Source organism: Falco naumanni, chromosome 10 (assembly GCF_017639655.2).
Source record: "Falco naumanni isolate bFalNau1 chromosome 10, bFalNau1.pat, whole genome shotgun sequence".
Classification (NCBI taxonomy): Eukaryota; Metazoa; Chordata; class Aves; order Falconiformes; family Falconidae; genus Falco; species Falco naumanni.
This window is the reverse complement of record NC_054063.1, coordinates 27,198,716-27,213,736: the sequence shown is the minus strand read 5'-3', so window position 1 is coordinate 27,213,736 and position 15,021 is coordinate 27,198,716. Positions and strand designations below refer to the sequence as shown.

Sequence of the window (15,021 nt, the reverse complement as noted above, 5' to 3'; positions counted from 1 at the left end):
GTCCCACCAAAGTCCAGAGGACCTCCTGGTGCTCACGGTGCCCCCAAACTGAAGCCAAGTGTCCACCACTTGCCCACCCGAATCAACTGGAGAGGCTACTTGTAAAAGCCAGGGGCCACTTTCAAAAACGCTGCCACCTTAAACAGAGGTTTGCGATCAGCCAGAGAGGAGGGGAGGAGGCTGGAGAGACCAAGGGCTTAGGCAGAGCCAACAGCTTCAAGCAAAGCCCAGGATTAATTACTGCACACTCCTTAGTCCCAAGAGGGAACCCAAGGTCTGGGTGAATCTATGGGACACCCTTTAGAAACACCAAAAGAAAACCCCCTGCAAGCAGTTAAGTTTTCAATCATTTTAATGTGATCACTGCAATTTGACCACAGTCTCAGAAAGAAAAAAAGTCACACAAATTATCTGTGCTTAGATTTGAGTCAATCTACGCAGTTCTTGTTGATTGATGGTTATTCAAGTTAAGACCTTCTGACCATCAGTGATGTTCTTGGCTGAAAGGCAGGAGCGCAAGTGTTGGACATATTGGTGCAAACCAGGAATGCTTCTTCTGGGATTAAAGCTGCGACACCTGGTCTACTCAAAAGAAAACAGAATCGTACATGCACACACGGACCGAGCATGCAAATACACCAGGAACCAGCTACAGCTTCACGGGAAAAAACATGTCGTGTCAATATAGAGGTTGGCCTGTTATTCAGAAGGCTACTTAACAAGGAAGGGGGAAACCCACACAAATATAAAAAACTGAGAATATTAATTTTCCAATATTAAAAAAAAATAATTGGAAGAGCTTTTGAAATTACATTGTGTTGGCAAACTTTGATTTTTTGGGTAACAAAGCAAAAGGTGAAGGCAAATTTTCCAAAGTATTGTAAAATTTATTGTATAAGTATTGCAGCTTTTAGAATGACATATAATTGCCACTATTGGTTACTGTTACACAATAAGCGTTTACAACAGATTTTTGTAAATTGGCATCAGAGTACATATTCATACTAAAACAGCAAAATATAGATAAGTACTGCATTGCATGTGCTGTCAATAGTTTACATAAGTTTAAACTTGAACAGAACTCAGGATACAGGACTGCCTATAACAAACTCCAAAGCCAACGCAATGCAACTGGAATTTTAAGAAAATATTAATACAATGAAATGTGTCTATAAGGCAGGCAAATTAGGACTTTAATGTTGTCCTTCATGAGCTTCTATAGTACAGCAAAAATTTGAAGCGCAGTTTCTGGAAAACTTTTTGTTTTTTATAGCTTTGTGTTGTACATAGAAAATCTCTGAGCGATACAGAGACAGAAGAGATTAAAAATTCATTCTGTTATCGCCTAGCATTGTTAATGCTACACATCTGGATTCCGTCTTTTCCCAATCCTTAGTAAAAATGTTGGGCTTTTATTTTTCTGGTTTTTAATATAGCAGTTTTAGTGCAATTTTATAGTTCAATACACATAAAAAAGGGTGATTCTCCAGAAAGCAATGAGATTTCCTTATACCCCCACTTAAGACAGAATGAATTTCGTAACACTTGCGGAAATAACACACTAGATTAGTAAAGCTCAATCTTCAAACCGGTGAAATCGAGGGTTGCGAAGGGAACACAAGTTTTACCAGTGTCAGCCCCAAAGGAAACCCATCCCTCCTCACCATCCTGACCCACATTCTCATCCCAGGCCGTTAATATCTGGGGGCACTATAAGGATGCTGTTTGCCGTACTGTATGCCAAGAAACTAAGATTAACAACCCCTTTTAAAGCTAACATGACTTAAACTTTTGAGCAAAAAGGCAGGCTAGGACAAGAGGTTGCTAAGCATTAGCAATGCCTTGTTTTTTCTGTATTTGTTTAAAAATAAATTGTTCTAAAGGGGCCTGAATGTCCCCGCTGGCAGCTGCAAGATGCTAGAGACTCCTACGGAGCAGGACCACAGCCCAGCTTCCAGCACAGCCCTCTCCGGAGCTGCACGAAGACCAGAAGGAAACGAGGAGAGACATCAGCAAGGGTGTGCAACGCAAATCCTCTGCCTCGCTGGCAATACGGGGACATGGGGATTGGGAAGAAATGGACCCCGAGGCCAAAAAGTAACATTAAATAGTAATAATAATAATAATAACAACAGCAACAACAACAACAATAATAAAAAAGAACACACCGTTATCTCTAAACACCCATTCAGAACTTGGAGTTGATCGGGTCCCCAGATCTGGTATCTGCACTCGAAATACACAGTTCTCGGGACTGCAAAACAGAGGGATGGGCAGAAGAAAGACAAAAGGTGACAACCTGGCTCCGTCGAGGTGGACTGGAGTTGCACCCGCTGCCTGGGACCCCGGCTCCCCCCCCAGGGCACTGCACCGGCAGCGGGAAAGGTGGCAGCCTGGCATGTTTGTGCACGGCGGGGATGGAAAGGGATCCTTTGCAACAGAAATTTGGTGTCGATGAGCCACCTCATTTCATACTCATTAAATCCCCCGAACTTGAGAAAGAGGTAAATGAAACTGGACCCAGGAACTCAACCAACTGACCACTCAACTGCAGATGCTTGGGGTGATGCTTGAGAAATAAAAGCTCTCACTAGGAGTGGGCTGGGGAGAGAGAAAAAAAAACAGGGAAAAAACCCCAGAGAATCAGTTGAAATATTGAGGACATGAGAGCTGGGTTTAATTGCACTACATTTTTAGATCCTCTCCCACTATCCCTCCGCACCTTTTCGGACCCCCCCACCTCCCGGAGCTCTCCGTGGGGTTTGGTGGCCAGGCAATGCCACACGACAAAGACAATCCAGTTATCTACAACCTCCGGTCCCCACGACACTGACACCTCCATGTTCACTGCTCGGCTTTAAATGTGTGATGCATATTCCACCCAAAACCTGATGAGGTTACCAGGGTTTTTTTGTTGCAAACAAACTAGTTCAGCTCACAGAACAACACCCCCCACCCCCCAAAAAACCCACAACAAACACCCCAACCCCAACAACACTATTCACGCATTTTGGCTCAAGAGGGCAGTAGATATTATATTTGTTTCTCTTTTAGTTGGTACCTCACTTATAATATCCACCACAGCTTCCTACCTCTGCAGGTAGGATAATGTGCATAAACGTGTTCAAGTTCCCTTGGGGACCGGGGGAGCGCGGTGGCAGGGGGAGCAGCCTGCCTGGCCAGGCACATCGAGCTGCTCCGGGGACAGAAGGGACTGGAAAATTGAATGCAAGGTCCAAAGGAGCAAGAGACCAGACGCTGGTTACTTGTGACGCTAAGGATGATTTTGTTTCCCCCTCCCTAAAAAGGGAGGGTTACTGTTTCTTTAATAAGGCACTAAATAGACATGTTACATAAAGGAAAGATACATTTTAAAAACTCGTATAAACTCATCAGTTTTGTACCTTTCGTGACAAACTATTATTCCTTTTCGTGACAAACTATTTATTCCTTTGCACTTTTTTTTTTTCTTTTTTTTTTTTTTTAGGTCTTCAAAATTTAGGGTACATGACTGTAAAGCTACGAAGATTTCAAGAGCTGTGGAAAAGCAGTTTGAAATATTGAGAAGGTACACGACTATTTCTAGGCAAAAATAAAAAAAAAAGCAAAAATGATGATCAAACTTCAAGTTCAGCTATTCATCATCTTCTTTAAAATATATATAAATATTGTTCAAATGGTCAGAACTTCAAAACTGTTCTCATGGTTTGTTTTTTTTTTTTTTTCAAGTAATAGAAAAGTTGCTTAAAAATAATAGTTATTGCCTTTATATCTTTCATTTATGTCACTCTACTAGATAGCATCCTGCAGAAAATGAAATCACACCCCCTTGTAAAATCTTCGCTCTCTGTAGTTCCCCTACCGACCCTTCCCAACATTCGGAGAGATGCTCTCCCAGCCGGGAGACGGGACTGGGAACAGGTTTTTTCCCTTTTACTTTCTCTCTCTCGTGCTCTCCAGTTTCTCACTCTCTCACTCCATCACATACAAATTCACCATGAGGGTAAAACACCTACCAGACAATATAAAAATGTAAACAATAGCATAGTAAGACAAAATGCTTCCAAAACCAAGATAAATTAAAAGACGCACAACACCCGGCGGGCGGGAGGGCAGGTGGGACCGTGCTGCTGTGGATGAGGGCTCTTCAGAAGAGGTAAAGGGGGGTTGCTTCTAAAGCATTAAGCGTATTTCTTTAGCCTTTAATTAATATATCACAGGAGCAGATTAATTTCCATCTACTGTATCTGATGCCTCTTTAGCTAGGATAGTAAAATAAAAAGTAGTGCTGGCCAGAGGCGGCGAGCTGTGAGACACGGCTGTGCCCGTTTATCCCAAATAGAGGTTTGGGAGGTTAATACAAAATGAAAATTACTTTCACCACCACGACACTTTCCATGAGATATTTAAACCCCCGCTGAAAGGCAGCCAGTGGGTACATTACCATTTACTCCCATTAACTTCCATAATCACCGTTTTAGCTCCAAATAGGGCCCTCCAGTTGAACATTGAAAGAAATAAACCAAAAAACACTTTGTTCCTTCAGACACAGAAGTTTATTCTCATCCCCACCACCCCCCCTCCAAAAAGTTAGAGGTTGTAAAAAAAAAAAAAAAAAAAAATCAAGTAATTTTTGTCTGCTTCAGCCATTACTGACTCTCAGAAGCAGGGAGTTTTTATTTTACCTTTTTACTCCAATAATCCTACCAGATGACATACAGACACACACCAACTCCTCTTGCTTTGTAGGGAATGTATAAAGCCGTGACTGTCAGCGGCCACGCGCAGGGACTCTGGAAATTAAGGATTTGCATAAGATGCAGTCTCGCTCACCGCTCCTCCCCAGGCTGGCATCTCCACTTCAGCGTTTTTCCACCCCCTCCAGCTACTTTGTTCTTCACTTCGACATATATCCCTTAACAGGTTCATGGTAGACATGATAGAGGCTTTGACCAACACAAGCACTGACATATTTATATTAAAAAATAGTGCAAAATTTCAACATTTATATAAATAACTCTAAACCCCTGCTTTTGATTTTTTTTGTTTTTTGTTTTTTTACAATGTAATACACGCTTTTTGAGTTGGCACTCAAAAAATTGCCATTTTTCTTCTAGTTCAGAAAACAACTTTTTTTTTTTTGAATAGGCCTCTTCTAATACAAAAATACTCCTGCTCCTTACACATACACTTTCTCTTATTTTTAATATATATTTATATATTTATATTGCAGATCTTTAAACAAAATGTTTTTTGTGCAAATATTTTGTCTTTAAAGATAAGTGAAATAATCAAACAAAAAAAAAGCATTCACACAGCTCAACTAGAAACAAAAAAAAAAAATGGACTACAGTTGATTTTTTTTTTCCTTTTTAAACGTCTAGACACAGCTCAATAAAGAAATGTTTTTGCAAGCTTGGTAGGCTTGTGCATTCAGACCAGACATAACAAGTAAATATTTATACATGGAGAGATGGGGAAGGGCTTTTTTTTTTTTCTTTGCTCATCTTCCTCAACTCTCTCTCTCTCCTTTTTCTTTTACCCAGAAGTGCAGAGTGTTTCATTTACTTTCTTGCTTTTTTTTCTTTTTTTTTTTTTTTTTTTTTTTTTTTTAAAAGGGGTGCCCTTTTTGTTTCTCCTTCTCTTTGTTCCACGCGGTTGTGCTCTCAAGGCCATTGATTTGTGAATGATGGAGTCTGCTGCCCTCCAGGATGGAGGGCATCCCGCTGTTGTTCTGCTGGTGCTGGTAAAATGTCGACCCAGGGTAGTGCCCTATCACCTCGCTGTACGTCGGCGGCGGTCCCTCCATCCTACCATTGCTCCCATAGCAGGTCGCACTGATGCCAGAGTTACTGCTGGGGGGGCACGGCCCCCCATACACGGAGTTATCTATCAAGTCACTGTCGAAGATGGTTCTGTTGGGGGGGGCCCGGACCGATTCTCTGTTGAGCTCCATTTGCTGCTCGGGGTCTCGCAGCTGCAGCGTGCAGGGTCCCTGGTATGGGGGGGGCTCCTCGCCGTCCGACAGCGAGATGGTGGGTGGCAGGTCAATCTCGTGCTGCATGTAGGGGTAGGTTGGCTGGAATCTGTTAAATCGGTCCCTCTGCAGAAAGGATGGCACTGCCAGGCGGTCGCTGGGTCTCGGGGTGTAGATTTGCTGCTGGAAGGGAAAGAAAAATGAGAAAAAGGGCAAGAAGCACGAGCCACCGCAAGCTGGGACAGCTGGGAAGGCAGCACTCGCATCCGCATCGCCCTCACCTCTGTTATTCCATTCCCCGAGACGGTGCTTTCTGAAGGCCACAGGCTTCCCTCCTGCATTGGAAAGGAGAAGAGAGCACGGAGTGAGTCTGACTGCGGGCAGCGGTTCAACTCCTTCTAACAGCTCGCGCCAGGTTTCACCCTGCACCAGAGCCCAGGTAAGGCACTGCCACGGCCGCCGGCAACACACTGGTGCCCTGGTTGCAGCCACGCACAGCACCAGCACCACCCTCCCCACGGCAGGCAGCCGGCTCCAGCGGGGCATCAGCTACTGCTGCCCAGGCTGGGCATCCTATGGCTATATGCTACAGGTACTAGTGTACTGCCACCAAAAACAACACTTCCGATTAAGATTTCCCTCCATTTTCACCTCCATTTACACTTAATAGATCACTCGCAGAATGAATGATGAGAATGGCACCAGCAAACAACACTCTCCCATTTGCAGACTTCCCCCCTCTCACCCACGCCCACCCAGCATGTTTCTCTCCCTGGTTCAAACATGCCATAGGAGTATTTTTCAATTTGTGATCCATGAGCCGTGGGTGATTCACAAGCCATCAGAAAATGCTCCATGAAATAATGACAAGATTATAATTAAAAAAAAAAAAGAAAAAAAAGAAGAAAAAAAAAAGAGAAAAACCTCACACCCACATTCTGATGCACATAATCAAGGAAATCATGGGAAAATAAAGATAATGAGTGAATAACCAAATGTTAAGTCTAAATTTGATTTGGCTAAAAAAAATAAATAGTAATATCTGTAGCAACAGGATGGTTCTAGAGTATTTTTTCCCCAAAAGGGTAACTGGCCCTTGGCTCAGACTGAGAAACTGTGGTCTAGAGGCTTCCTTACACTGCTGCCAGCATCACCCTGATCCTGCGATCTGAACCCAGCTGCCAACCACCCCAGGCACGATAAAGCCACAAAGCCAATTCCCCCCAAACCATGAGGTTACTTTACAATTCATGATCAAAACAAACAAACAAAGGTTCTTCCCATTTGCTGATGATACTCTGAGTGTACACAGTTCACCCTAGATGCTTCTGCCTTCAGAACTAAAATATTTAAATATTGCTAATATTCACATAGAGCAACATCCCTTCGGTAGGCAGGGCTGGAGGAAAACAAGCCAGAAGGCTCCGAATTACGACCTGGAATAGCTGGCACTGCTCACTTCCTTGCAGGTGAGTCTCCAGTTCTGGCACCAGCGAGTCAGGCAGAAGTATTTACCACCAGTGGAAAAAAAAAATGCCAAGGGCATTTCTCTTCCCCTTTTTTTCCTGTAAAGCATCCCACCCAGAGGCCATTCCCAGGCCCAGCCTAGCAGCAGGGCTCTCCTGAGGAGCAAACCGCAACTGCCGCTGCCATGAAAATGCCCATTCCTATAATAACGGTGCCGGTGGTGCGGGCAGCCTGGTGCCGCGGTGAGAGCCTGTGAAGAGCTGCAATGGTACCGCAGCCCCAGGGACACCTTCACCGATAAACTCCGGAGGGATTTTGCCTGCCTGATGCTCCCTGGACCTCACCCAGCTGTGAAGCACATCTGGCCTCGTACCAGGCTGCGGCATGCAATGGGAACTGTTGCCACGCACCTTTGTGGCTACCTCGGTGAGCAGCTGCGTGGCACGGCCGCTGTCCCCAGCAGTGCCCCCACCAGTGGGCAGAGTGGGGGGCCCTGGGGGCAGAGACACCCCAAGCCCTGTGGCAGGAGCCTGCATACCCACGCATCCCACAACGCAGCACCGGCCCTGCGTTACAATCTCCAAAACGTCTGCCCATTATATCCCTCCCCCCTTTTTCTTCTTTATTCTCCCCAACTTTGGAATATATTTTCTCTTGTGGCATCGCACACGGTATCAGATATGGAGAGAATCCCATCAGGTTCCTGTTTTTGAAGCTCAGTTCTGCACATAAACCTCAAGGCAGTCCTGTTGCCAGTGCAAGGAAAACAGTGATTTATATGGAAATGAGATGGCCCAGATTCTTCCCACTTCTCAGGGTTTTTTAGGGAACATCTCCTTGGAGCAGCAGAGGTTAAGTGCCGCAATACCGGCACCATCCATCCCCCGCTGCAGCTAATGAATGCGCCGGTTGAGCTGTGTGCCGCATAGCCCTTCCTGAGCACCATAGCCCTTCCTGAGCACCATAGCCCTTCCTGAGCACCGCAAGGCTGCTTTTTATACAGACCTTGAGACTTCACTATGCAACTGTTTACACAGGCATCAACTGTTTAGTCTGCTCCGCTTTACATGTACTTCTTGCCTGCAGGGGTAGTCGACAGTCAAATTCCCCCAGCAGCCAAAAGACCCAAGAGAGACTGCATATGCCACAGACCAAGTCCTTGCTCCTAACCCCCTGCTCAGCCACAGCACCAACACCAAAAGGCACAGGGAGGGTTTCCAGCGTTCCCACGCGCACTGCCCTGCCAGCCCTTTGCCTCATCCCCAAGGATGCCGGAGCAGTGGGCAGGAGCGGGAAGCACTCCCAAAATTGTGTTTACTTTGCCATGCCCCCGTGGCAGACTTCCTAAGCAGCGAGTACCCCGCTGCCTTCTGCTAGATGTTTTATATTTAACTTGGCAGTGGGCAGTGCCATGGCAATATCCCATCTGCTTCCCCCTTTCCCGGGAGTGATGTCAGCCAGCTCCCGCGAGGGCGGCTGCAGCCCGGCACTTCCCAGTGTGCGGAGCATCGCTGCGCTCCCCTGGGGCTGCCGCTGCGGCTGGCGACGGCAAGGGCACGTGCACACCCTGACCCCAGCTGCTCCACACAGTCCCTTACCCCCATGTACCTGCTGCCCCAAGCCCGCACCCCACATCCCACCCAGGAACGGAGAAGAAAAGCTCTGGCTCACACCAGCGAATCTGTTTGTACAGATGAGGTCCAGGCACGAGGCTCCGGGCGACACGTGGATGCAAGAGAAGCAAACCCCTACAAACACCATTAAAATGAGATCCACAGTGAGATAAGGAGCAGGCGGCAGACCCATTTTCTGCAGGAGCTGTATCCCTGCAGCTGTTATTAACCACTTCTCCCGGGACTGCGGGGTTTGACCCGACAGGCTCACATCCCCACGGTTGACTGACCACAAGTACGCTCGCCGACACCGACCTGCTGCGTCACACGCTACTGTGAAGCCCATCTGGGTAACGGCACATCTCTCCTAAAAACTCGATAGTGGGATTAAAATTGCTGGAAATTGATAGTCAGAGGAGGGCAAAGCCCCAGAGACAGAAAACATACATACTCTTAGCATTCATGCTTTGGCCATTGGATGGCTACACAGCCCCACTGAGCCATGCAAAACTGCGCTGCACATGAAGGAGCAGTACCGCTGTAAATCCTCATCCTCGGGGTTCTCATTGCTCATCCCTGATTTCCAGAATATTTAGGACTTGAATTCATCTCAACAATAGCTGAGTTTTCTAGACTATGGTTTTCTGAAATGAAAGCTGAGATTCTGCTGTCTGATGAGCAATACGGCTGTAAAAGCCTCCGCAAGTATTCCAGGACTCACTGCAGAACCTAAAATTACTTTTTAATTTCTTTTTACAGATCAATCTTCGACTTTTATAGAACCGCTTGTTTTAGTAATGTCAGAGAATTTTCTCTGTAAAGCTGCATGGTGCAGATTAAGCCTCTGAGCCCTCAGGAGGACTTACATTTTCCATTTTGGGGGCCAAAGGTATGTTTGGAAACTGCATTTAAACCACTTTTTCTTGGGGGAGTGGGATATCACTGTTCCAAAGGTGCAGGGATGGTGCCATTCTTACTGTAAAAAAGTTTAAGTGGCATTTCTTAAGTATTCTTAGTTCTGGAAAAACAAAGTATTTGTTATAAGGTGACAGAGTATGAGAACACTGAGAACAGTGATGGAGAAACACATGACATAATACAAGAATTCCTCGCTAGCAAGAACCGCATTAAAAAAAACCTTTAGGGAAATTAACTTCTCCTTCAGTTGTAATTTTTGAGCTACAACAACAAAGAAGGACAACTCCAGCAGACCTAGCAGCGTCCTGACCATGGGATGAACTACTTTAATATTTCAAAAGATGAAAAGCATGTACACTGCTCCGGTGCCCGCCCGTGGCCACAACGGCAAAATGAAGTCTGGGATTTAAAAAGCCCAACACCAGTTCAGTGCAAGTTTAATGGCTTGCATGAACTGGTATCCAGCTCGGCACAGCCTCTGCCTGCCAGCCTTCAGTGATTATTTAGACTGGAGCTGTTTTCTACAAAAAGACACGCTGTGCCGAATCTGAAAGGAACTACCTTTAAGATCTTTATTATAACTGATCCCACTGTACCGAGCTCCCACTTAACACACAAGGGGCTTCTCCGTCCCACCGGGAGGGTGCTCAGGCCACAAGGAAGCCCGGCTGCCACCCCATCAACGCTGCGCTGGCAGCACAGACGGCAGCAGGGAGAAGGGGAAGAATTATAAAGAGGAGAGAAAAAAAAGCCCCAGAATGGTATATTCCCATTTCTCTCCTTAGCTCTGAGGAAGGTTTTGAAGACTCCACATCCCCACTGAGGTCCAGCAGAGGTGCTGAGAGAAACCTTTGCTGAAAAGCCATTTAATTGCTGATGTGTCTGAAGGCTGAGTAAGTAATGAAGCTGTTTCGGTGTGCGGACTGGGCCAAAAAAATGCATGGAAATTTTGACCTGGTGATATTTTATAAAGAAAAAAATAACTAACAAGAAAAAAGTTTTAGAAAGAAAAAATGTTAAAAAGAAAAAAAGGCATTCTTTTTTAAACAGTCAACAGTTTTTGATTTGACTTGAAATTTTTGTTCAATCTCCACGTGATTTTCTCTTTCCATGTTAGCCTTCTCTCCTCTTTTTAAAGAAAATACAAAACAGGCCACTTCAGAAAACAGGAATTGGTATAACAAAATAAAAAAGGCTTGATCTGATATTTGCTCTGAAAATGTAAAATGAAACAATTTTGTGTTGTTCAAGTAAAACATTCTGAACATGATAAGACAGTGAAAAAAAATCTGAAAGCAGAAAACAATCTTTCTGCTATTTTTAAGAATTCCTGTGCCTGTAACATTCTGCTAGTGTTGGAAGCGGGTGCATGGGGTGGTAAGAAGAGAGAAGATTTCTGTAACTCCGGGAGGAGCTGGGATAGACGCGCGGGGGTTAGCTCTGATCCCCGAAGAGGGCAGGCGCTCGAGCGATCACCACCCTCGCACCGGCTGGTTTAACACAGGATCACGCACTCCCGGCACCTTGACCTTGTTGCACAGCATCAATAGATGACCATGAGCTGAGCTCACTCCAGAGACACGCTCCATCACCCACAAAACAAAGGGTGGTTGAATTGAGCTTGGGGGTTGCACAGCTCTTCTTCCCAAGAGGAGTCTTCCTCACTTTGGCACAGAGCGTTCGATAAGGGACCTTCGCCAGCTTGTGTAACGTGACAAAAAGAGCAGCTACAGAGCAGAGGGAAAGGCTGCACCCTGGGTGTCTGCTGGCTGGGCAGCCTTCAGCAGTGCTGTACTGAAGACTTATTAAATAAAAGATGCTACATATCTTTCTCTCACAAAAAAAAGAAAAAAAAAAAGAAAAGAAAAAATATAAGAAAAAATATAAGAAAAAAAAAAAAAAAAAGCAAGCTATCCCAGTATTTCAGCTTTTTCCTGCAGTGAGCATGGATTTGACACAACAGAGCACAGCCCCACTCAGACCACCGCACGGCAGCACCGGTGCGCCCCGCCTGCCATGGAAGCCTGCGGAGGGGAGGGCGTGAGTCAGTGACCTTGAGGAAGCCCTATCGTTTAAAGAGCTTTAAAAGCCTTCAACATGAAAGCTAAAAAACCAAGTATCCGTATGAGATATCCCTGCACTGAAGACAGAGCCATGTAAGCAGCGGCGAACAGTACATGCTAGCCCTCCAAGAAAACGGGATGTCTTTTCTCTGTAGGTTCTGGTCAATCTCCGAGCTGCTGCATTTGAGGAAACTGCATAAACCAACATCTGCTTTAAGGCTGGGGAGGCTTCCCCTTGGGTCCGCGTCACAGGTACAATTAACATGTTTCTCCTCAGGCTTTTATGAAGCAGGGAGTCTGGGTTACACTCTTGAGCATCCCTTTGGAAAGATTTCTGCTTGTCTGGTTGACCAGTGTTTTCTGACCCCTGCATCACAGTAACGGCAGCACTGCTGGTGGAAACTGCAGAAAGCCTTTCAGGATTTCCTGGTCTCTTTGAGGCAGGCAATACATTTTTATAGTCATTTGAGACACTCCAACTGGAGCCATCAAAGGACTCAATAGTTTGGGGTTGTTAAGGGCAAGGCATATGCACCCGAACCAGCTGAGGGTACGTGGTGGTTTCAGGAACAGGACACGCCAAGAACAGCCTCATGTTGTTACTTGACCGATGTGAAATCCAGACTGCAAAGCTCAGGGCAAAGGCAAAGGCTATGGGTGTCCATACATTACAATATACAGCACCCTAAAGAGCCAGAAGCATCCCTGAGACGACCACCCCCAATAACAGAGACAGAATATGATGCCAGACCCAACCTGGAGGGTGCCTTTTTGTGCAGTGCCAAGTGGCACGTGGGCAAACACCACCCCATAAATGAATGCCTTCGGCTCCAATGCTTCCCCAGTGTCACATCACTGAGCAAACGGCGCGGGACAACGTGGGTTGGAAGAGCAGAGTGTGACTTACTGATGAGAGGTTCTCGTCCCTCCGCCTGCCCTGGCTGTGCCGGCTGATGAAGGATCGCGCAGAGAGTTTGTAGTGGTTCAGCAGACATGTGATCACCACCACCATCACCATCATCACCACCACGATTATGATTATCTGTACAAACTCCAACTCCGCTGCAAGAGAGAGAGAGACACTTTAAGCCACCAGAAAAAGCAGCATTAATTAAGCACAAGAATTAACGTAGCCAAGACACCAATGACACCTGCATCCTTCCCCCATAAAGCTCTCACATATGCCTATGTGGGCTCTGTATGCTTTGAACCCAACTACTTACTAAAAAACTCATTAATTCACTTCTTCATTGCCACAGAAAAGTCTCTAGGGGGGATCTTTAAAAACAATCTACAAAGCAGGGTGTTTCCACACTACCGTGCAGCCAGGACTTCCCAAAGCCCTCCCAGCTTCAGTCTGCAGGATGCCCCCTCTGCCGGGTACAAAACCAGAAGCATCTCGGTGCTGAGCGTGCCTTGCTCGGGGCCATGGAGCCAGGAACTGGCGTAATTCATCCTGATGAAACAATTTAGCTAAATGCAAGATAAATTTCTGCAATTCTCTTCCCATTACCACCACTCTTTCCTCCATGGAGGACCGGACTGAAATCCTCCTCGGCACACCCTTGCACAGGCACGTGTCCGCTCTGTCACAAGGGTTGGACAGTGGCACAGGGAGCCCATGGCACAGCACAGCAGGCACCGGCGTGGGCCGCCCCCTCCCTCTGACGCCAGCCCATCTGCCACAGGGTGCAGGCAGGGAGACCTCCTGCTCTTTGGTGATATGCCAGACGGGTGCGACATGGCTGCCCATGGGGGCCACATCCCGGAGCTCCAGACATCCCTCGGCTCAGGGCTCGGCCAGCTGACAGTGGCAGCTTGAGTGGCTTGAACTGGCATAAAGGAAAACTGCCAAAAATCCTCCAAACAAACAAGAGCAAGCAAACAGACTGTCCAGTTAACTCCGGAGCCACTTGGCAGGAGGCAGTAAGAAGTCGCTCCTAAAATTTCCTAAGGAAATAATTCCTCACACCTCTCTGAGGCTATGGAAAATTGAGTACTGCAGGCAAACGTAGCACTGGGGTCATTATTTCCATGCACTTGGCACCCAGAGAGCAGATGCCATCCCTGAACCACTCAGTCGCTCCCCTCAAGCCCCCTCTTGCCCAGGACCGGGCAGTAGCAACTCCAGTGCTCATCATAAAGGAGGAGCCAGATCAGCAAAATTCAATCATCCTGGGGATTTAAACTTTGTTTGCTTCTCAGTAGGGACAACTATAAAATCCAGTTTTGGAAAGCTGTGCCCTCAGCTATCACAGATGCTGCCATCTGTATTTTATCTACACAGACACACACACGTATATATCTGTAGATACATCGGAAGCCACATCATGCCTCAAAGGGCAGCATCACACCGCTCGTACCAGCTGGGGTGGGTTCTGCTGAGTCAGGCAAATTTAATTTTATTTTTTTAATGGAAAGTTTTCTCCTGGCAGGTGGTATTTAAGTGCCAGTAAAAGCAAATAAATGTCAGGAGAACAGTCCAGGTGGTGAGCGCTGCCAGTTACCTGGGAGCTCATTCTGCTAAACAGCAGCTATTTCTGCCATTGCCCAAAATGCGTAACCAGCTCTGCCCACCACCTTCAAAAAGCAGAATTATGCCTTGAAAGCAGGAGCCTTGTCTGTCACTTCAAAGTTAGATGTATGAATGACTTGGAGCCCATACCCTTACAGCACCCCTAAAACGCAGCTGCCTCTACAGTGTGAGATTGCATGTGGGGTAGGAAACATTGCAAAGGACTTCTGCCTTAAAAATGCCTTTTAGCTAAAGGCATCTTCTTAAAAAGGAGCTTCTGGGTCTTTCACAGCAATCCCAGCAAGGTGCCCAAATGCCACTGTGAGGGGAAGATCCTGGAAAAAAATATGTTCCCAACAATTTACGATTCAGCCCCAAAGGAGCAGCACAGCTTGCCCGTGGGAACAATGGGTGACCAGACACGAGAGCTGCCATGGGTGCCCTGTGCTGGAAGAATGGGCTGAAACA

At 46.3% G+C, this 15,021-nt stretch overlaps 1 protein-coding gene across 4 annotated transcripts in view; it reads right to left on the bottom strand.

Annotated features, from left to right (window-relative positions):
* Positions 1 to 334: 334 nt before the first annotated feature.
* Positions 335 to 15,021, bottom strand: part of PMEPA1 (prostate transmembrane protein, androgen induced 1) — a 52,384-nt gene continuing 37,697 nt past the window's right edge. For 3 of the 4 annotated variants that reach the window (XM_040609220.1, XM_040609222.1, XM_040609223.1), the window contains 3 exons: positions 12,946 to 13,100; positions 6,259 to 6,312; positions 335 to 6,160 (listed from right to left, as the gene is read on the bottom strand). In XM_040609220.1, coding sequence (XP_040465154.1) covers positions 5,612 to 6,160; positions 6,259 to 6,312; positions 12,946 to 13,100 — 758 coding nt within the window. In that variant the 3' untranslated portion in view covers positions 335 to 5,611. The remainder of the gene's footprint in view (positions 6,161 to 6,258; positions 6,313 to 12,945; positions 13,101 to 15,021) is intronic. The other variant, XM_040609221.1, reaches the window with a different exon arrangement.